The sequence below is a fragment of the Podarcis vaucheri genome (genome assembly GCF_965113315.1).
Source record: "Podarcis vaucheri genome assembly, chromosome: 3".
In the NCBI taxonomy this organism is placed as follows: Eukaryota; Metazoa; Chordata; class Lepidosauria; order Squamata; family Lacertidae; genus Podarcis; species Podarcis vaucheri.
In genome coordinates, this window is record NC_138761.1 from 104,242,340 (window position 1) to 104,264,938 (window position 22,599).

A 22,599-nucleotide genomic window follows, 5' to 3' on the forward strand; every position below is an offset into this window, starting at 1 on the left:
TGTTGCCCTGGCATTCATCTCGGCCAAAGAAATCTTGTGCCACCTGTACAGCCAAAGTGCCTTGCTCTGAACTTGTTTCTGCTCTTAGGAGATTGTGGTACACATACAAAGTGAATATCGTAGCAACAGGGTACAACTGGGTGTGTGTGGGAGAATAATGTATGCTACCTGGAGCTAGTTGGAGGAAGGGCAGGATATAAACGTAGTTGCTCCAAACAATTGTATGAGAAATGCTTCTTTGTGTATGACTTACATTGGCATGTGGCCTCATAAAGGATGCGCAGTGTTCAGATAATGGCGGTTTACCATTCATACACTGACTTTCCCCTCCTTACTTTATGGTTGAGCTGTGTGAATGTGACATTGTAATGGCCATTAGTTGCACTAGACAGATTTCTAGCTATGTAGTTATTGAAATTATTCGAGTAACACCTGAACTTTACTGAGCAAGGACTTTGAGTTTCCTGATCTGGAAGCATGTCAGAAAACCTACCTTCTGGAAAGTGTATGAGCTGGCATGGACTTCTTTGGAGCTTTAAGTGACTGCATTGCCTGGCTTCCAAACATATTTAGGGAGTTTACTCTCCATCATCAGTTGTGGCAGAGATGTTTGGAGGTGGTTTGACTCACACTGTAAAGTGAGTTTCTCATGCAAGTATAACGTATTAAAATGGTGTTGTGGAAGAGTTGTGTGGCTGGAGGACTTTTTCCCAGGATCAGCAAAGAGGGGACTTGTTGCCTTTTTCTTTTCCAAAAGATCAGTTTAAGCTCCCGTCTTCAGCCTAACGGCAGTATGTACAGTTGCAGCTTTGCCCGGTTTCTATCTATGGCTTGGTAGCTTTGAGTGCTTATGAAACTTTAGATTTGTTGCAGGACCTGATAGCTTCTGTACAATTCCAGAAACCCCCTGAAGGAACAGGTACGACTCAGCCCCCCGGGAGTGCTTCTGGATCCAACTGGAGGCCCAGGTAACTTTAGCATCTATAAACACCTTTTACCAGTTGCAATTGGTGCAACTGCTGCAACTTGGACTTGTAACCTTGATCACACCAAGGCATTGATTAATTCAAGGTTTGATTATCGCAACACACTAGTGCAAGAACGAGCACTTCTGTTCAGATTAGCACTGGTTGCTCATTGGCTAGTAGGCCAAGTTCAAGATGTTACTATTCATCTCTAAACCCCTTAACCACTTGCAACCAGTTTACTGTACCCGTAATCCATGCCCACTTTATTGCTCTGTTGGAGGTTCCTTCTGCACTTGTAAGTAACAAGACCACCACCTGTGTAAAAACATTTTCATTTGAGACTTCCTGCTTGATGACAGATGAGTTGTGCCAAACTGTGAAGAGTACAAACAACCTTTTAAAGGGTTGTGCGCTACTCCTGTAGTAAAGGAACGGCTGGTGTCAATAAAAGGTGAAAAGATGAGCCAATCTATGTTTAGAATTTCTAAAAGCTTTTAAGGAGATTGCTTTTGCATCTTGTAGCAGATATGTGCATATGATTCATTTATCAAGAGGCTTTCCTCCAATTTCCCAGAGGAAACCCAGAATAATTTGCACATACAAGCAAAACTAAAATGCCCTCTGCCTTGCTCATCTTACCAAGTAGTATTGACTTGTGCTGAATAAGACATCTTCTCCAGTGTTGATAAGGTTGGCAGCTCCTTCAACTCACCCTGGATGGTTTAGCAACTGAATTGAAAACACGAGTCACTTTCCTGGTGTTCCAGTTGAGCCGTGACACAAAACAAAAATGATTTAAATGACTGCAGGTTAAGATCTCAGAGTTTCACACTGTCTGGAGACTCACATTTTCCTTTAATGAAGAAACCAGACCTAATCATCTTACAAAATGTTCCACTGCTGAAAACAGCCTGCACAGCTAGAGAGCTTCTTGGGACCAGTTTATTGTACTTGGCTGGCTATTTGTTCCCACCTAGCAATTTATAGCTAACCTACAATGTTGAACTGAACAGGCAAGAAACCAAAAACCTGTTTTAAAGTTCGCAGAGCTGTGGGTTGCAATTACTCCTCTGAGATACTGAAAATGTTTCACCAAATGGTAGAAGTGGCTTCCAATTTTAGTGTATTATAAAACAAGGTAGTACAAATCTGTGGGTATAGAAATGTTGACAAAGCTTGATAAGATTGTGGCAGAATATGTGTTCTAGAAGTTAAAGGAAAAGAATGCCAAAACAGCAGTTGTTTCAGCAGCTAAAATCCAGGTTAATTTCCAAGAGCTGTAAAGGGTTTTGTCACCCGTGCCTAGAAAGAAGCCTGATTAAGAACAACATAGAGTTGATCCAAGTGTTGCTGCTGGGTTTTTTAAACAAAAAATAGTCCAATTAATGCTGAATCTAGATCTAGAAATAGATTTATTTTAACAAGAACTTAACAGTAAACATATATACAGTATAATTACAGAAAACCCTGTGTTTTTAGTATTCACAGAAATAGCCAGATTTGTTGCATTGTGAGAAAAGAAGAAAGAAGATAAATTTGGAGAAGTTGAAATGCTTAGCAGGGCTTACAAGCTAGCACCTCCTTTGGAGGCAGACACACACCAATGCTAAAAATCAACCTGCCCCAGGCAGTGAGGAACTTGTGTGCCAATCTTTTAGTTTCACACTTTGCACTATGGTTGACAAAAATACTTCACATGACTTTCCCCCCTTCAGAGAATAAGACAAAAACTGCATAAATTTGAACACTTGCTGTCCATTTCAGAGAGCTTAGTCATTTTATAGATTTGCTGCCTAGATGAGCATTTATTTTGAAATATGGCAAGTTACGAATTTCATACTAGCATCTGCATTGTATAAATTTATTCTTAACAAAATAATGCAATTGGCCAGCCAGCTTATTGTATGGTTATCCAAAACTTCCCAATTAAAAAAAAACAAAAAACTTTTTTGGTATCAAAATCAGCTAGCCATTGGCTACAGTTCCCTGGCTACTTAGAAGTCAGAGTAAGGCTGTGATTCTAACCACACTTTACTGGAAAAGGTCCACTGTAACCAACGAGACTTGTTTCCAAGTTAAGGTGCAAGAGTGAGAGCAGCTCTTGCATCTGACTTTGGGATGCTGCCACAAACAGCATCCTCCCTCCCCTTGTCCTTTTAGGGTTCAGGCAATTGCTGCATTGTGCATTTCCCTGCCCCTTCTAGCGCTGGTAATATAGCCCAGAGCAGGGAAATGTACAAAACGACACACTGTTGCATGGGAAGCATCCCAAGTGTTATCAAGAGGATGCTGGGTTTTTTTGGATAGCTATCCATTAAGTTTCCAGCAACTTACTAGGTCACGTCCCCTTGGGAGTAAAATCTCGACGTCACTGATTTCAATGGCAAATATTTGAATGATGATAGGATTTCGCTCTGTGATTACAGTATGTGGCATGCCGCACTTCTGATGTAAGTTTTCTTTCTAATGGCCGTGATGAAGTTTGGTGAAAGAGCATAGACAGTTGCGCCCATTCTGTTTCTTCCTGGCTGCTGCAAAGAAAATTGGCGCTGGCTCCATGGCTCCGGGGTCTTCATAAGGTATGTTTACTGTTAGTATCGCAACCCTGTTGTCCCAGCTTTCTCCCATCTCACCTGCTCCGCTTTACAGTTTTATAAAGAAATGTCCACGTCACAATGCTTCTCTGAATATACAATATTTTAATATACATATAAAAATATAGCCCTGCTGTGTATATACTTACAACTCTACAGAACCTTTTCCCCCACACACCCCCTCTCTAAAGTAGGAAATAACCTGATGTGTTTCCAATTATAGTTGTTAAACCTGTGCAGTGAGAAAGCTGCAGAAGCGTTTATTCCAAGACAAGCAGCCACTGAAAGCCTCTCGGGGAGAGAGAAGGTTTCTTTTAAGACTCCCACATATACTTGGGAAAGGGGAGGGGGCAGAGCGAGAGAGTTTGAAAAAATAGATAGGATCTTGATTCATCTGACAAAAATATAGACAGTGGCATATATCCTGGATAGTGGACTGTCGTTCAGTGGCTATCTTAAACCCCCAATAAAAGGCATTGCCTTAAATAACTGGCTCAAAATAGGGAAACCCAACACAGAATATTCATTCTAAACTTTGAATAGATAAATAAAAGTTTAATAAAAGCTCCTAGATGCCTCTTGCTTTACAGAAATTTAGCTGTCATTTTGTTCATACAGTAGAAAAACAGTAGAAAGGGAGAAACAAGCCCTCCTCACGACCACACATTCACATTGGCATACAATTTCAGAAAACCTTTTCATTAAAAGGACATGGAATGCTAGTAGACAGACAGACACACTTCTATCCTTTTATTAGCTGTGCTCTAAGGAGCCGTAATAGACATCTGCTCTGGTGGAAGACTGACCTCAATCTACGCAGTCTGTCCCATAAGTTCTATCTCGGTCATTGGTATTGAAAAGCATATGTTGGTTTAAAAAGAAAAATGTAGCAATCAAAGTGGTAAGGACACTTTGACCTTCCTTTCACATAGCCCGATGCTTAACGTGTAATAGCAAAACCTAATCAGTTGTTTTAAGAACCGAGCTTGCTCTCTAGGAGTGTTAACGCCAACTCTTCCTTTCCCCCTAGTTAAACAATGTATGGGAAATGCTATTATTGCACCTGGGTAAACCAAAACTGTCTGTAACAAGTGCCACTACGACATCTAGTGGCACACTTGTGTTAAGTCACACTATCGTACATAGCATGGAGCTGTCCGCTCCTTCACCAAAAGGTGAGGATGAATTTCTACATTCAATGTAGAGATTATTCCCAATTTTAGACAGGTTGTTTGCCAGTTATTCATTTCCTCGATTTTTCTCTGTAGGACAGTTTCTTTTTCTTGCCTACTTTCCGCAGGCGACAGCCTGTTTGATATCCACGTCTTCATGGCCATCAACCACTCTGAATGTACTTTTTAATTACTACGCAGCCATGTCGGAAGACAGGGCATGGCATATTGGGCAGAAGCGTCCACGTGTTTGTTTTGGGGTCGTAGGCTTCCATATTTCCCAGAGCAGGGCCTTCGCTGCTGACAATTCCACCCGTGGCGTAAATTTTCCCATCCAGAACCACCGCACTGGGCAGAGAGAAAAAGAGAGACATGAAGTAAGTCATATTTCACTGAAGCACTCCTTGAACCCATTAGTCCAGCCTGCTGTTTGGAAGAAATGTTTACACAGCTTAATTATTTACCCAAACCCTTCTGTGCAAAAAAGCTCTCTTAAGTTTAAATATGGGGACAGCAATTGGTCTTGAGGATGCCCAGTGGGGAATAAATAGGGCATTCAATGTTTATGTGACTAAGGACTGCATCACACTTAATGTCACCAAACTGAAAAGCAAGGATTGCCTTCTCTGTGTGCTGCTGGCAACCAATGTTCCAATGGGGATGGCTAGTGGAGGACCAAATTTGCTCCTTGCTTCTGCTGGGGAAGTTGTTGAAGACTTACTTCTAAATAATAAAATACGTGGCTTTCAAATGTGCCGCACAAGAGTGGAAGTCTTGTGTGAGGTACACGAGCACAGGATTACGGTGCATGAAAAATATACACAGGGAGCATGAGTTGAGCCACACACACCCCCACACACTTGCAGCATCACCTTGCAACCATACGCTGAATACAAGCAGCGGAGGGCTCTAAATCAGCATAATATTTGTGTGTGTGTCCAAGAATTTAGCAGATTGGATTTGTGCAGAAACCCCCTATTTAAATGTTACTTCAAAGTGTGTGAGTGTAATTGGCCCTGAGTTGGGGAAAGGCAAACAAAACAACCTAGCTTCCTACTATGTATAATACTTTACAACAGAGCTTTCCAAACTTTTCATGTTGGTGACACACTTTTTAGACACACGTCATTTCGCGACACAGTAATTCAGTTTTCCTAGCAAACCGGAGGTTAAACTAACCCCTTTCCAGCCTTGGGGGGAGCGTTTCTGCGACACACCTACACACTGCAGCCGACACATTAATGTGTCGTGACACGCAGTTTGGAAAGCTCTGCTTTACAAAATGCGGAGATACTTGTGAGCGTGTGAATTAATGATGAAGATGAGAAAAAGTTAGGAGTCACGAAGAATAAACTTAGAGGAGTGCTGAATCATTTAAACACAATGGTGTTCCAAAACTAGAGTTCAACTGCATAAGCAATCTGAGACTGAAGGCTAAGAAACTTATAGACACAGAGAAGGGAGGAAAAAATAGAAATGGCAAAGTAAATGACACAATAGGTTGTTAAACTATTTGGTGAAAGTTTGACCGAAACACTAGATTAGTATGAACAGGCAAGTGGGACATTCCATTGCCCCAAGATTTCAGTGGAATCCATTGAGTGACAGTAAATTTGTGTACTTCATGAAGGAAGTGGGAAGTTGTTTTTTGAGAGAAGTCGTCAGAATAAACAAGCTAGTTACTGACAACTTCTCCCAAAGACTACAGAGGTGATTGGAGACAACACTTGCTTCTTCAAAGACTCTCTTTTTGCCTCTCTCACCATGCTTCCACTACACATTTGTGTTTTGAAATTAGCATCCCTCCTTCACATTTGGAAACTATTCATTAAGCGTAAGGGGGTCAGTCTGCTTTCTGAAGAGGCTGTCCCTCTTCAGGCGGAAAGCACACAGATGAATGTCCCGTAGGCTGCTTGGTGATTATCTCCTCCTAATAGTGAGGATGAGCAGACAAAATAATTTTAAGTCCTCACAGATTGGGCTGGCTGGGCTAATAAAATTCAGGAGACTTGAGCACAACCTCATTTTAAGCACCATCACCTCTTGGAAAACAGAAATATCTATATGGCAGGGAGTGGCAAACCTGTTGCTTGACTACAACTCCCATCATCCCTAAGCATTGGCCAGAGAAAGAATTGGACTATGATGGGCAGGGCTAAGGCCTGCTAAGACATGCCCTGGTAAGTCCTTTCTTCAGCAGCTTCATGTAAACTGTCCTTTCAGTGTCACTGTTTAGTCCAATAGTTTGTTTCTAGGATTTAAGTGAGGAAGGAGTGGCAACACACATTGAAAATGTTTTCCGGTTGCTATTAAGTGGTTGATTTTGGACAATGGCGCAATTAATTTAGCATGTATTTCTGGAACTGGAACTGCTGAAAATCTGCAGAAAGCTGGTAACCAGTTAGAAAACAAGGCCTAGACGAAATAACTGATGCTTCTTCACCAGCAGTTGTCAGACTATGCAACTCCCATGACTATTGGCCATGCTGGAAGGGATTAATGGGAACTGAAGTTCAACATACGTGTAAGCAGGTTGCCAAGCCCTGCTCTACATGCTGATATATAATGAAATGGAGGAGGAGGAGGAGGAAAGTACCAGTTATTTCCCTCTAGAAAGATGCAACTTCAACATTCTTCCATTAAAGCAACAACACTTTGGACCCTTGCAAAGGCAATATTGGTGGCTGCCATGTGAAGACAGTAACTAGAAAAATCAGGATCCAAGTTTGTTTCTTAGTTCTATTAGTACCTGTTGTCCCATAGAGGGGAAAGGTTAAAATATATATACCGTATTTTTTGCTCTATAAGACTCACTTTTTCCCTCCTAAAAAGTAAGGGGAAATGTGTGTGCGTCTTATGGAGCGAATGCAGGCTGCGCAGCTATCCCAGAATCCAGAACAGCAAGAGGGATTGCTGCTTTCGCTGCGCAGCGAACCCTCTTGTTATTCTGGCTTCTGAGATTCAGAATATTTTTTTTCTTGTTGTCCTCCAAAAACTAGGTGCGTCTTATGGTCTGGTGCGTCTTATAGAGCGAAAAATACGGCATATTGTTTTTTTGCTTTGTATCCAGAAGACAAGGTCCCAAGCAGTGGGGGATACCAAGGCAGTCAGGGAAATTGTAACAGGACTGAAGTGATTTTTGGGAACATATTGTCTTTTTAGAAAGAGATGGAATGCACTCCCTACCCAACAGTGTAAAAAAATAATAATACAATTTTTGACAATTCTTCAGGAAAGGGAGTGGATGACAAGTTCTGAAGGTGTCTCAATCTCTCTCCTCTTTTCCAGAGGCAAAGCTGTTTTATTTCTTTTTCATTTCCACTCTTCCCCCTAGCCTAGCAAAGATTGCTTCAATAAAAATAGCACACAAAATATGAATACATGCCAAATGGACAGTCTGGAAAAGATCACCATCTACTTGATCTTTCTCTGCCTCCTTGGGTTTCAAATATCTTCTGCAAGCTCTAAGTGCCCAGCAACATAGCAGGAAAGAACAAATGGGCCTCACAAATCAAAGATATCCCGTAACAGGAGCCTCAACTGTGTGCCTCTTGACTTAACTATAAAAAAGCTTTATTAGCAACAAGCAACTTGATGGCGTTTTTATCATGGCCCATAAGGATGAATGGGTATGATACAGTGCTTAGAAATGTGAGCCCCCAATGGAGATCCCAGCAGCCATGAACGTAGCAGGCAACTAGCTACCATCAGGTTTCCACCTATATTATGTGGACAATAAAACTGCCCCGCCTCACAGTGCTGTTTTAAGAATTACAGAAATAATGATCAGAAAGCGCTTGCCAGCTGCTGCTCCAAGATGAGTCAGCCACTGTCCCCCAAGGGATTGGAAGTGAGCAAGCATTACCTGGAGTGAGTAGGTGTTCGTCTCCACCAGCTCACTTGCAGAGTCTGCCGTCAGAATTATGGGCACCAGCCTATGCCTACTCGGTGTGAATGGGGTGGTAAGACTGCTGCCTGGGGTGAGAGTTGCCTGGCAAGGAGGGCACCGTTGGCTCTTATAGTTACATGGCTGGATGTATCATTAGCTGAAATCAAAATTTGCCTCGCTGCAGCTGGTGCCACCCTAGACAGCATTAACCAGCATTGATGTGTTCTGTCGCTACTTGTAATGTTCTCAAAGAAAAAGGAAATGACATCAGAGGCACATATTATAGTGGGGGAAAGATATATGCACCAAGTATGTATCAAGAGCACGAGCCATCAGGACACAATATCATCACAGCTAGAAGTCAGGTCATTCGTTATTCAGGTCTATAAATTCCCCACATTACTTTCTCATGCATGCACTTTTGGGGTGGGGCAACTGGTTCTAAATTTGGTTCCTGTGTTTTGTTTTTGCAGGGTTGGTGTTTGTTAAAATGTTTAGCTGGGGTTGGTGGTTACAAAATAAACGGTTTATTATTGTTATATAATTATTGTTATTCTTGGTTTCTACTGATTTATTGGTTTGTTTGCTGCTCGTATAGGATATTCTGTTTCTAATGCCTGATGCTTTTTTTATATATGTTGTAAGTCGCCCAAAGTGGATGGGGAAACCCAACAAGATGGTTGGGATATAAATTTTATTATTATTAGTCAGTGAACTGACCTTTCTGCTTTAGAACCCAGTGCTAATTCCTGCAAAGGAGTTATTGTCTGGACACAAAAATGCTCTAAATCTATTGATTTGATTAAGCAGGAGCTGTTCAAATCTAGGAACACTGTTCAAAGAGGAGAAAGCAGTGGTTTACAAAATGTATACTTTTAGAGAAAGACAGATCTACAAGTTTAATGCCTGTCTCTTGGTGGAAATTATGTTTAAATTAAAGCAAGTGCGAAGCTGTAATGTCCTCTACCTTTCTGTTTTATTTGGGGGGCATAGTGATTGGGGTATTTTGGAAATCTGAACAGTGCAAAGAATCTGGCATCCACAGACAGAGGCTGAAGCAAAACTTAAAACTCCCTTGTTCTGAAATGCCATCAGTGAAATATAAGAACTTGGGAATGCTGTCTACAGTTTTGACGCTATAAAGGCCATGTCTGAGGAGACTATCACTACTCTTTCTTCAAAAAAACCCAAATGCACACTGTTCATAATACAGTGGAACCTCGGGTTGCGAACATGATCTGTGCGGGAGGCACGTTCGCAACCCGCACCGCCGCGCCTGCACACGCGTGGGACACAATTCAGCGCTTCTGCACATGTGCAAAGCGCAATTTAGCGCTTCTGTGCATGCACCAAAACCCGGAAGTTACCCGTTCCAGTACTTCCAAGTTTTGGCGTGTCCGTAACCTGAAAACGTGTAACCCGAAGCGTCTGTAACCCAAGGTACCACTGTACTAAATAAGGTTGTGGTAGTTGTTCTTTTTGCGATTTTTGATCAGCTGCTTTTGTCAACATTGACAACATTTCTCAAAATTGTCTACAGCACCCTCTCCCAGGCTGGTGGCCACCTGATGTCACTGACTCCAAATCCCATCAGTCCCCAGGCAGCATTGCTAATGGCCAGGGGTGGTGGTGGGCATAGCCCACATCTGGGCAACATTTGGGGGGCACCAGGTTGACTACCCACCCCACTCTACAATAATGTAGAATAACTTGAGATCATATAATAGGGAGGTCAAAGGAAGAAGCGGGAAGTGCAAAAGTCCTGAGAGATGTTTTGCATCTGCAGTTCAGTTTGAAAGCTACACATCCGTTAATTATCAGCCTTCCATGATCTTGCTTCATGTTTCTGCCGTTTCAAATCCAGGTGAGTTCCCAACAGACATCAACATTGTCGTTTCAATGAGGAACATTGCATGATATGCATTGAACAATGGACTACACACATGGCAGCGGCAGAGGAAGCAAAAATATGGGAGCTTAACTGGGCAGGCTATAAATTACTGAGTGACAGTTCTGCTTGGGTACTGGCTTTTCAGAGGATTACTGCAAGGTCTTGCATTAGTGACCACTGAAAGCTACTGTTTTTAGACCAGATGCGATAAAACTAGCACTTCCAATGCCGAATGCTCATCAGCATCTGGTGAGGTGTTTTTCCTTGATGCTGAATCATCAGTATCAGGTTCACCTGGATCATCTGCGGCTTGTTATGTCTCAGTGGAATTCCTTGCACTGGCACCAAACATTCTTTACAGCCAAACCTCCTTTAGAAGCTTACTGCTGAGGGAACTTTTGCGATCTCAGTTTGACTTGGCCGTAAACATTAATCCTTGTCTAGATACAACATTTAAATGAGGAAATATCTTCTCTAGCTGTCCTTGAGGCTATAAAAGAATGTTTAAATGACTAAATTAGGATGCTCGTATGCACCACATTCTTCCTAATTCTCGCAACTAGTTTTAGTAACTGAAAACGGGCACGACGCCACACACACACTTATTTATCTGGAGCTCCTCCAAAGAGCTGTAAAAAAACAAGCCAGAGATTTCCTTTTAAAACTTTCCTTTTAGTGTATTTACAAGAAAAAGCCACCCACAAATATTCCTGTGAACTCTGACCACCCAGGAAGAGGAAATTCAAGCTTCAAAATTTCTGAATTCTCTTATCTTTTAATTTTAATTCTATGCCACCACCCACTTCTGTGTTGTAAAAATTCTGCAACACCACTGTCTTTCTGTGCTGAAAGGCAAGGAAACCCTGTAGCTATTGCTTCTGCCTAGCCTGGAGGGTAGGCACCCATGATCTACCTCCAAAGCAATGTTCACATTAGCTTGATAGCAGGCGTAGAGGGTAACCATTTATGCATTTTGCTGCGCTGTTGTGCCAGTGTTTTCCCCTTGTGTATGCTGGAGTATCCACTAATACAGATACGGCAATCATTTAACCCTCAGTTGCTCTACAACAGCCACAACTCCAGCAAAGCCTTTCCTAAGCCGCATTTTCTATTGTCCCATCCCCACCCAAATCGCCACCTCCCCCCAGCCCCACTTTTCAGTTTCTGTCTTGTCTCAGTCTTACCCTATGCCCTGGTCTTGCCCACATAATGCAAGCCATCTGGGAAGAGATTGCATCTGTGTGATACACATATCAATGCTAAACAGTGTTTGCTGTGGTGACAGAGCAGCCTTGGAGGTGCGTCAACTAGGAAGTGTGCCTGGTTCTCATACCAGCTGACTGCATGGCTCTTTGGCACATAGTTCATTTGTGTTTGAGGTCACCGCAGTACATCTGAGGATGGTGGCAATTGACAGCGTCTACCCATACTTCACCATCACCATTATATACTGCAGGAGTCGGCAACCTGTGGCCCTCTTGGACATGCTACTGAAGGGAGTTGGAGTCCAGCAATAGCTAAGGGTCAGAACGATGGGAGTTGGAGTCCAATAGCATCTAGAGCACAATAGGCTCCCCACCCTTGTTCTAGTGCAATCCCAATGGTGGTGATGTTGCAACAGTCATTGGACCTCAACGCCCTATACTCACTGCCTGGCAGAGCAGCTCTTGGGAATAGCATCCTAAATTGGCTATTCAAAACAAAAACTACACCAATTTGGGTAGGCTGACAGCTGCATTTTAGAATACTAGGTGGATGGCATAGCTTCCTTTTTAAAAATCCCATTTTCACACCTCATTTTTGAGTGGTTTTAATTGTATACCACTTTGAGATTTGGGGGAAAGAGGTATTTAAAATAGTATCAATTAAGTGAAATGGTGTATGTCTTAGGTGCCCTTGCCTTTGTATTAACTAGGAGTGCTGACTCGAACTCTCTGGGGATCTGGCCGCAGCCTACAGACATTTTCGTTAGTATCATTTATAAAAGTGACTAAAATACATTTATTAACAAATTACAAAACCATGAAACAAGAGCAGAGGGGAAATCTTTGCGCTAGATGGAAGACATTAAGAGCAGCAGAAACGTTAAAGTACATGATAATTAATGTAGATGAATCAAAGGAGTCAGGCAGAACTTAAAAGGAATAATGTTGATGAGTAACGTTCATCACACTTGCACACCTTTCATCCACCCCCAAAACATACCTGCAAATGCTCCCTGCACTTTCCTGCCTGCTCATTCTCTCTCCCCACAAGGGACCAGGATGATAGATGCAAAGGTGACCTCTTTTTCCACTGAGAGCCAGTGTGGTGTAGTGGTTAGAGTGTCAGACTAGGACTTGGGAGACCAGGGTTTGAATCCTCACTCTGCCATTAAGCTTGCTGGGTGACCTTGGGCCAAGCCAGTACCTCCCAGCCTAACCAACCGCACAGAGTGGTTATGGGGATTAAATGAAAAGGGGGAAGAACCATGTATGAACTCCTTGGAGGAAAAGGTGAGCTATAAATGCATTAAATTAAGCATCATCCCATTTTCTAGTTCACCTTTGCGTAAAAAGAACATAGAATGTGTTTCCTGTGCGTAGTCATAGCCTGGTTTGTTTAGGATTCAGGCAGCATGCAAATAGACCTGGGTAGCAAGAGATTGCTCACAGGGCGTCATCAGCAGCCATGCGCTAGCGTCAGCAGTGCTCCCAGGGAAGATAATTTAGAACCGGCAATTCCCAGTTGAAGGTACCTTTCCCCCCCTCTGACAGCTAGCCTGGCAGATTTGTCACCCAGTCCTTCCAAATGGAACTCCTTAATAAAAAACTGAGGTTCAGGCTATACCGCACAATAACAACAGTGTGTGTATGTGAGATTTTTATTTCCTTTTTTTAAAAAAAGGTTTGATTCTGAACAGCAAACCACGGCGAGTGCTCTGCTTCACTAATAGTAGGCGCTGCTAGCCCCCACCGTGGGCTGCTGATCTCCAGCTAACTCATTTCCTTGTTATTACAAAATCAGGATAAGCTGGAGGCATTGCAAAAGGTAAAAGTAGATGGCTTGTTGAGAATGAGTGTGTAATCTCCATATGGATTGTGCTAGGAAACACCAGTTCTTAACAGATACCGGGTGTTGCTCAAGAGTAGCGTTGCCATATGAAGAAGAAGAGGAGGAGGAGGAGTTTGGATTTGATATCCTGCTTTATCACTACCCTAAGGAGTCTCAAAGCGGCTCACAATCTCCTTTCCTTTCCTCCCCAACAAACACTCTGTGTGGTGAGTGAGGCTGAGAGACTTCAGAGAAGTGTGACTAGCCCAAGGTCACCCAGCAGCTGCATGTGGAGGAACAGAGACGCGAACCCGGTTCACCAGATTACAAGTCTACCACTCTTAACCACTACACCACACTGGCTCTCTTTCATGGGTATGTAAAATGAGAGTCCTAGCGATCCATAGTTGGAAATCGGCAAATGTGTCCTCTTTTTTGCTCTTCAAAATACAGCAACCCTACCAAGAGCCTACAAATTCTTCTTCTCTTCCCCACTCCTTTATTGCATTTACACCTGAACTTTTTCTTCGTGGAGCTGAATGGTTCTTGCCCTCCTCATTTTATCTCCGCAACAACCCTGTGAAGCACGTTAGGCTGAGAGGCAGTGTGATTGGCCAAAGGTTTTTAATCTTGGCATTTAGGTAGTGGGATCTACATCAATGGGTTTCAGCTCCCTGTTTTAATTCAGGTTCATATAACATTGCCGCTTGGCCCCCTATTGTAGGAAGAGGCGACCCTTTGCAGCCTCCATGTAGTTGAAGCCAGAGCATCGATGCTCCCCATTTCTATGCATCCTGGGAAAATAACATCCTTGGGCTTTTAAGATAGTGCTTTGGCCATCCAGACGTTGAACTACGGCTGCCACCATCCCGAGCCTTTGGCAACGCTTGCTGGGGCAGAGGGGAGCTGTAGTTCAGTAACTAACATGACTGGGAGTGGCCGCTGAAACCGTATTACACTGGTCCTGAAAGACCTACATTGGCTCCCAGTACGTTTCCGAGCACAATTCAAAGTGTTGGTGCTGACCCTGAAAGCCCTAAACGGCCTCGGTCCAGTATACCCGAAGGAGCGTCTCCACCTCCACTGTTCTGCCTGGACACTGAGGTCCAGTGCTGAGGGCCTTCTGGCGGTTCCCTCACTGTGAAAAGTGAGGCAACAGGGAACCAGGCAGAGGGCCTTCTCAGTGGCATAGCGTGGGGGGCTGGCCGCACTGGGTGCAACATTAGGGGGGGCGCTCGCACTCACAGCTCTCTGCCCCTACTAAAATCCACTGGTTAGGGGGCGCAAATTACTTGCTTTGCCCCGGGTGCTGACAACCCACGCTACGCTACTGGGCCTTCTTGGTAGGGGCGCCCGCTCTGTGGAATGCCCTCCCATCAGATGTCAAGGAAATAAACAACTATCTGACTTTTAGAAGACATCTGAAGGCAGTCCCGCTTAGGGAAGTTTTTAATGTTTGATGTTTTATCACTTTATTATTATTAATAATAATATTCTGTTGGGAACCACCCAGAGTGGCTGGGGTAATAATAACAATAATAAATAAAATAAAATACATAAATAATAATTTATAACACATGTTTTAAGAGGAAACTGTGTACTGCCTCCAGTCCTTGGGTCCAGTTATGCTGCTTCTATTTTGAAGTCCACTCCTAATTCTACATAATTTTGGCTTAACATTGTCATTTTAAAAAATCCCTGTTATTAATATCTGTTGAAAGTCCATTACATCATTATCGTAGTTGAGCAGAGGTTACTGCTATGTGAGAAAGGGAAACAAACATGTAAACAATGCTAACTGCTGCAAACATTTCAATGGACATTTAAGTATTGTTGTGCACATGTTTTTACTGGAAGGGTAGAATTTGTTTATTCCTTCCATTCCGAACATAGAAATGGGATTGTTTCAAACTGCTGCAGTTTTGTCAGTGTGTGTGTGTGGGGGGAAATATGTCTCTCAAACGTTGGATAAAGTCTGCCATTAGTGGCCAGATCCCAGTCTATCAAGTGATCTTGGCCAAAGAACTGTAGTATTAAAAGCCTTTTACATGAAAGTAATTTTAATGTGGTTAAAGAAAAATTGTTTTAAAAATAAAAAAGATCCCACATAATTAATGCAATGAATTACCAAGGGAAGTTATGTCAGTTGTACTGCACTGTTTGCCTCTGGTTTACAATCTTGAGAGAAAAAATATAATTAACTACTGCCTGGACACAGTGGGGTTCTCCTACATTCAATTTCACTCTTGTTAACACAGAGGAACAATGAAAATCTGTAATTAGCACAGAAGCAGCAGGAACATAGTAGCTTTGGCTGGGATTTGGCCTGTAATTTTTTTAAAAAAAATATGTAATGTAATGTTAGCTCCAGGACAAGATTCTCTTGGCAACCAAGAGAGGGCACTCTTTAAATAAAAAAGGAGATTCAAATATATAAATTCTGTTTGTGATGTATGGTTAAATACTAGCTTTATTGCCCATTCTACCTCCATTGCTGCTGCTGCTGCTGCTGCTACTACTACTACTAATAGAGGACTTTTGCTTAACTCATTGACTAAGTATTGCAGGTATGATGAATATTGGGATAAAGATCTAAGTAAGTTACTGGAACAGGTGAAAGAAAGTCAGGTTGCCACTGGTACCCTTGCCTCGGGATTCTGAAAACTATTAAGGAAGGTTATTACATACCCTCCAACATTTCTCTGATGAAAGTAGGGACATCCTATTCAATAATAATAGTAATTTTTTTATTATTTATACCCCACCCATCTCACTGGGTTGCCCCAGCCACTCTGTGTGGCTTCCAACATACATAAAAACATAAAAATAAACACTGAAAAACTTCCTTATACAGGGCTGCCTTCGCATATCTTCTAAAGTTACTAATCTCCTTGGTTCGGGGGTCACATAACTCCATACCCTCCATCATTTCTCTGATGAAAATAGGGACGTCCTAAGGAAAAGTGGGACATTCTGGGATCAAATCAGAAACCGGGACGGCTTCTGTAAATCCGGGACTGTTCCTGGGAAATAGGGGTACTTGGAGGATCTGTTATAATCTGACAGGAGCTGCAGCTGCTATTAGGACTGCTGAAACCAGCAAAAGTAAGACGAGCGCCTTCCGAAAAGTTAAGATGCATTAAACTTTAGCCTCCGTTCCAGACTTTTTCCTTAGATCTCAACTCAGAAAACTTTTGTATGCCGTGCTTGCTCTCAGGTCTCATTCAGGCCCAATGCCATCTTAGTGTTATGTGAATGCACTACACATTAGGCTTGTGCACTCCCAGCTCCCCTTCTTCTCTCTCCCGTACTTGAGGGGAGGAAATCTGAAGTTTCCAGTCAGAATTCAGAACAAAAAACAACCACCCATTTCAGCTGAATAGGGGAAACTGGGGTTTGTATGAGTCATAGTTAATTAACTAGCCTAGGTATCAAACCAGTGTTACTCCCGGATTTAGCCAAACCAGGAAACTTCCAGCTGTCACAGAAAACTTTACATTTTGTTCCCTCATATGTGAAGGTTTTGTGGCGTGTGAGAGGCTGAGGCTTTCTATGGGATGGGACCATGATGCCAAAACAAACAAACCATGGTTTAGCATTCCATCTGATGGTTGCTTCAGATTTTCCGTTGTTTCCCCTATACCGGTTGAAACACTTTACTCAGCAGAAAGCTAGCTACATAGAAATCACTATATACAGTCTTCACACCATTTCCTATACTTATAGCATATCCGTATGGCAAAAAGTGCCAAATAATTTTGTCAAAGGTGATGCACTGTAAAAAAAAAAAAGGCATATTTTGTATATATTGACCATTGCAAGGGTTCTCTATTCTAAGAGCATGGAAAAATGCTTATAAGCCAACTTAAAATATTTAATTTTTAAAAGTGTGAGAACTATCAAATCAGGGACACTAAAAAATGGAGAACATTATAATGAAAAATGGAATTGGGAATAACAAGTGTCGGCACTGGACCATTTACTCTTGTACAAAGTGATCATTTTGTGGGAAAGCTCTATTGGTGTAAATAATCAAGTTTTCTGGTTTTAATATTGAGTATTTATAAAAATTATTAATCAAATAGTGTTATAAGCATGTCTAATTTTATGCATATGCAGTTTATGATGTATAAAAATGTTATAACCCCATTCCAAAGACTTAACGCACATGTATTGTGGATTTTGTGGATTAAAGCTCATTTTACCAGATTAATGAAATGTCTACTAAATTAATTGGCTTACATACACATAGGTTAAAAGGGAAAAAAGTTTAATACAGTTGGAACAAAAGGCAAATAATAATAATTGCAATTTGTAACAAAGCAGAGATTGCCTATGACTGCCAGATGGGAAATTAATCCTAAATGGGAATCAGCTCTGAGCTGTCCAGAGAACAAACTGGCTCTTCCCCTGCCATTGTACAACAGGGATGCCAGATTTCATCTTTCTCTAACATGCTGTGACATAAACAGCAATCCATGAGATCAGTGATGTGCTTGCATTAAAGCCGCATTCACAGCTTTGATACAAGTGTTAAGCATGGGGACGAAATCTTAACACTTTCTTCTGCCTTGCTCGCATTTAATGTGAGATTCTACAGGTTCCATGAAAAAAGTGTGTTTTGTCCTTGGTCCCAAACACAAACCTGCTGTCACAAATATTGCAGAACGCACATCACTGGAACTTTGTTTATCTGAATTTAATTGATGCTTCTCATATTCATCTTTAAGCAGCAGTTCCCCCCTGATTTTCTAAACATTCTAGATGTCCTCCAGGGCATTTTGGTGCATAACATGGGTAAGCAAGATAAGCTAGCAACTTATATGTAATTCACAAAGCTTCCTTCAGCCTTCACAGTCCTCCTCTGCTTCCAGATAGTGGTTCACCTGCAGTCATTTTGGTTAACCACTATAGAGTGATTTTTATAAGAAGCAACACTTGGTTAACGTATGTCCATCTTATGCTAACCCCTATAACGTGGGTATCACTAGCCGTGTTTCAGATTTGGACAAAACACATGCACACCCAAGTCTGGCCTCCAGACCATTCCAGTTCTTAAGTATACAGTACAGTGGTACCTTGGTTTAAGAACAGCTTAGTTTATGAACAACTTGGATTAAGAACGCTGCAAACTAAAGAAGTAGGTGTTTTGGTTTGTGAACTTTGCCTTGGAATAAGAACATGTTTCGCTTCCTGTTGAGTGTGTTCCATTTGTAAATTGAGTCCCCCGCTGCTATGGGAAAGCATGCCTTGGTTTAAGAACGCTTTGGTTTAAGAACGGACTTCCGGAACGGATCAAGTTCATAAACCAAGGTACCACTGTACATAACAGGGCCTGTCAGTCTCACACCAGAGAGATCTTGATGTTTAGATACCAAGGGAAAGGATTTAGAGCGATGCATAGCCAGGTAATATTTCTATTAGTGTAGCCCAGAGAACACTAAAAGTCTTAAACACACATGCACTTCCATTCCCACTTTAACGTAATAATTTCCTCCAGAAGAAAAAAAACATATTGAGGTGCTGGTAATTCAATTGTTTGTGTGTGTGTATTTGGTCTTACCTGCAGAACTGCCTGGAGTGGTTCATGTTGGGGCCTGCTTTGATATTGCCTTTTTCTGGGTCATAGATGGTGGTCGCTCGTGCATAAGCTCCTCCAAGAATAAAGATGAAACCATTGAGAGTGACTGCAGGAGCATATTTGTTATCTGTCAACGGAAAGCAACACGGAGATCAGTTTACAAGCTTGGCGCTAGAATCCCTTTTTTAAAAAAATATAAATTCCCCTTATTTATAGATAAATCACGTTTCTTGAAACCTCCAAGGCCAGAGAAAGAAAAATGAGGAAGTATTTTTGTTGCCTTCGTTGCTGTTTTTGTTCTTCACTCCTAAACTTCTCAAAGGCACTTTTAAAAGTTGATTGGTCCTCCCCAATCCTAGCACACACCAGCCTGCAATCCAGGTTCATTTCCCCCTTCCCATCTAAAATTATACATTCTTGTCTTCAACATATTCCTCACCTAAGTATGGTCCTTTGAAAGCACTTCTTTGCAGCTTAAACGAGCATGCCAAATTGTTTCAAAACTGCAGCACATTTCAATACAACATCATTAATTCCCAAGCAGCAGATTCATACAGAAGTCTTCTCTGGTTGAAAATAGTGTTTATTTTGGATATTCCATCCTTTGCCTATAGGCGAGTCTATAATCTGCTTTCTCATCCCACCCAAGGCACAATTTTTAACCTCTATTTTTCCCCGCACACTGAGAGCTCAGCAGACAAGAACAGCTAGCCAGAGCAGCTGTGCTGGCAACAGCTAATGGGAGATGCAGTTTGAAACATCTGGAGGACATCAGTTTGGTGAAAGCTGGGCTAAGACATCTTTGGTTGATCAACTGGTGCTAGGACTGCTCATGTATTCATCTGTGTCAAAGTGAATGCATGGATGGGGGAGCACAAGTTCTGCTTACAGATTCACCTGAAATAGGGATTTTCATGTGTGCATCCTTCTAAAAGTGAGCATGTGGAGGAGGCGGCTGATGTCGCTCCCCGGCCTCCCTTTGTTGACCTCCATCGATTCATCATTCTTTAAAGCTCAACGTCTGACCACACTTGAATCTTCCATCTGGAAGGGTCTGAGAAGTCTGTAATGAATCTGTTTCTGCTAAGGTTTCTTTCTAGGGGTGCTGCAGTTTAATGCCAATAAATCACCACCAGAATTTCTAAGAGGTATCTAAGTCAGGAACACTAAATTATTTCTTAATCCAAACAATCTGCCCTTACAGCATATGCACCAGAACAGTAAACGAACACAGAGAGCTTTCCAAGCTCTTTCTCTAGTGACTTACTCAATGTGAAGACACATGTACACACTGGAAACTGGCTCCCCGCTGCTTGCAGTGCAGTAAGGTGAGAGCACAGAATGCATTTCCATGGATTCACATTGTTTTTCAATGCTCCAAAGATAGCTTTATGTCCAGTATCCTTTCTATATAAATTATGGTAGGGCTCAGTATACAATAAAGCAGTCTTCCGCAACCTGGTAACTTCCAGATGTTTTGAAGTACAACTCTCATGCATCTAAGGCAGCATGGTCAGCGGTCGAGGAATATAGCCCAACAACATGTGATTGATTGATTATATGTATATGCCACTTTCCCATAATGAGTTGTGCTCAAAGCGGCTTACAGCAAACCCTCAAAACATCAAAATAGAGAACACTGGAAATATAAATACACAAAATACTGAAAATCTTACTAAATTCAAAATAACAAAAAATAAACAATTTAGCAAACAATAAATTCAACATCTCGAAAAAGAAACCATCTAAGCTAAAGTACATAAATTCAAAGCAAAATGAAAAGCCGACAAAAATGTTTTCATCTTGCTGCACTCTTAAAATACAGTCTGGCCGGGTTGGCGCCATCGCCGAATGGCGGACTCCCTCCGAGCTCCGGAGGGAGTCTGCTCGGCAGGGGCTGGGTCCTACCGCGCCGGCGACGCGGGGACCCTTAAAAACCACGGGCACGGAGCCCGTGGACATGGTGACTCGGCTGGCACCGCTAGCGCCCTCCCGACTCGTGAAGGAGCCTTTTTAAAGGCTACGGATCGGGTGCCGGGGAGCGGCGTGGTGCTGTGAGTCCTCCGCTTCCCCTGCCGAGCGCAGCCGCATGCCATTCGACGGAGAGCGCTGGCTTCTTCCATTGAAAATTCGGACATTTAACAACAACCCGTGAGTAATTGGTTAACCGGGTATAAAAGGAGAAAAAAAGAAATTTTTTTCGGATTCGGCACGAGCGGGGGTGATCTAAAAAGGAAGTCAGTCCCCCCCCTGATTGTAAACATGCTAAAACAAGGACTGGGAAACCAAGATCGATTCAGAAGTTTATTACTGATAAAAAATACTAATTCCACGATGGGAAACTACAAGAATTGTGCTGGAGGAGAAAGGTGGAGGGTGAGAGGGAAAAGGCAACCCCCCCCCCTGGGAACCGGGGCGATTCGGAGAGCCTGGCGAAGAGAGACGGAGAATTTGACAGCTGTCAAAGTAGCTGTCAAATCTTGAGAATATAAAGAGGACTTTGTTACAAGTATTTTGCTGGTTAATTCTGTTACAATTTGATATAATATGGATATAAACTGTCGAGGGGAAAAAGAAACAACAATCTGACTTTTGGATTAGAGGATACAAAGTTACTGCAATCCCCCTAGAGGGGTTTCGGGACATTACAAGTGGCGTATGTGGAAAACTACTCTGGGATGTGTACAGGTCTTATCTTCTGGGAAAGCTGCAAAACTGAAATACTATTTTGTCTACAGAGGTGTTTACATTACAATAGAATTTTCTATTGAAGCAAGGAAGGAACTGGACGTAAGTTTTTGTTCCTGAATAACAAACCTCTGAAGAGATACTAGACCTCGGAACAAGAATGTTTTAGCAGCTGAACAAGACAAGAAACCTGAGAAAGTAAGAAATAAAAGAACAAAGGACCAACTACGACACGGAAAGAACAATGGGAGGAGCAACAATGACCAAGGAAAATTAAAGGCCTCTATTAGACTGGATTTTTGAAGTTAAACATCATCAAAACAAACAAATTTAAAGAAAACCGGCAAGATGGATTGAGAAAAATTTGGCTGTGGACTTGAGACCTCCAGGCTGACAACATATAGACTGATGGACATGGGGAATCTAAACCGGGGAAGGGAGGGGGAATCTTAGAATCCAAAGGCTATGTAACCAACTCTTTGAATTTTCTTATATCTTTTATCTTTTATTTCTTTATATAACTTTGGTATTTTGATCTAACATGTTTTTTTTAAAAAGGGGGGAATTCGTGGAAGGAAATGGGGGCAGATCTTGGGGGGGAAATCTTTTTCCATTTTGTTAAAAATGAGGAGTGATGCTAAGATTGTATAAACTTAAATTGGCTAATGGGTATAACATATTAGGTTTAAATTGGGAATGAGAGCTTGTGGAACCAACTTAGGGAAAGGGGAATACAGTCGGGAGGGGAAGGAGGGAGTCCTAGAAAGAAGATTACGAAAATAA

At 42.1% G+C, this 22,599-nt stretch overlaps 1 protein-coding gene across 1 annotated transcript in view; it reads right to left on the minus strand.

Moving 5' to 3' along the window:
* Positions 1-2,361: 2,361 nt before the first annotated feature.
* The window catches only part of KLHL29 (kelch like family member 29), a 430,669-nt gene continuing 410,431 nt past the window's right edge, over positions 2,362-22,599 (minus strand). The window contains exons 13-14 of the mRNA XM_082215506.1: positions 19,111-19,255; positions 2,362-5,082 (exon numbers count right to left, since the gene is read on the minus strand). Of these exons, the coding sequence (XP_082071632.1) occupies positions 4,899-5,082; positions 19,111-19,255 (329 nt within the window). The 3' untranslated portion in view covers positions 2,362-4,898. The remainder of the gene's footprint in view (positions 5,083-19,110; positions 19,256-22,599) is intronic.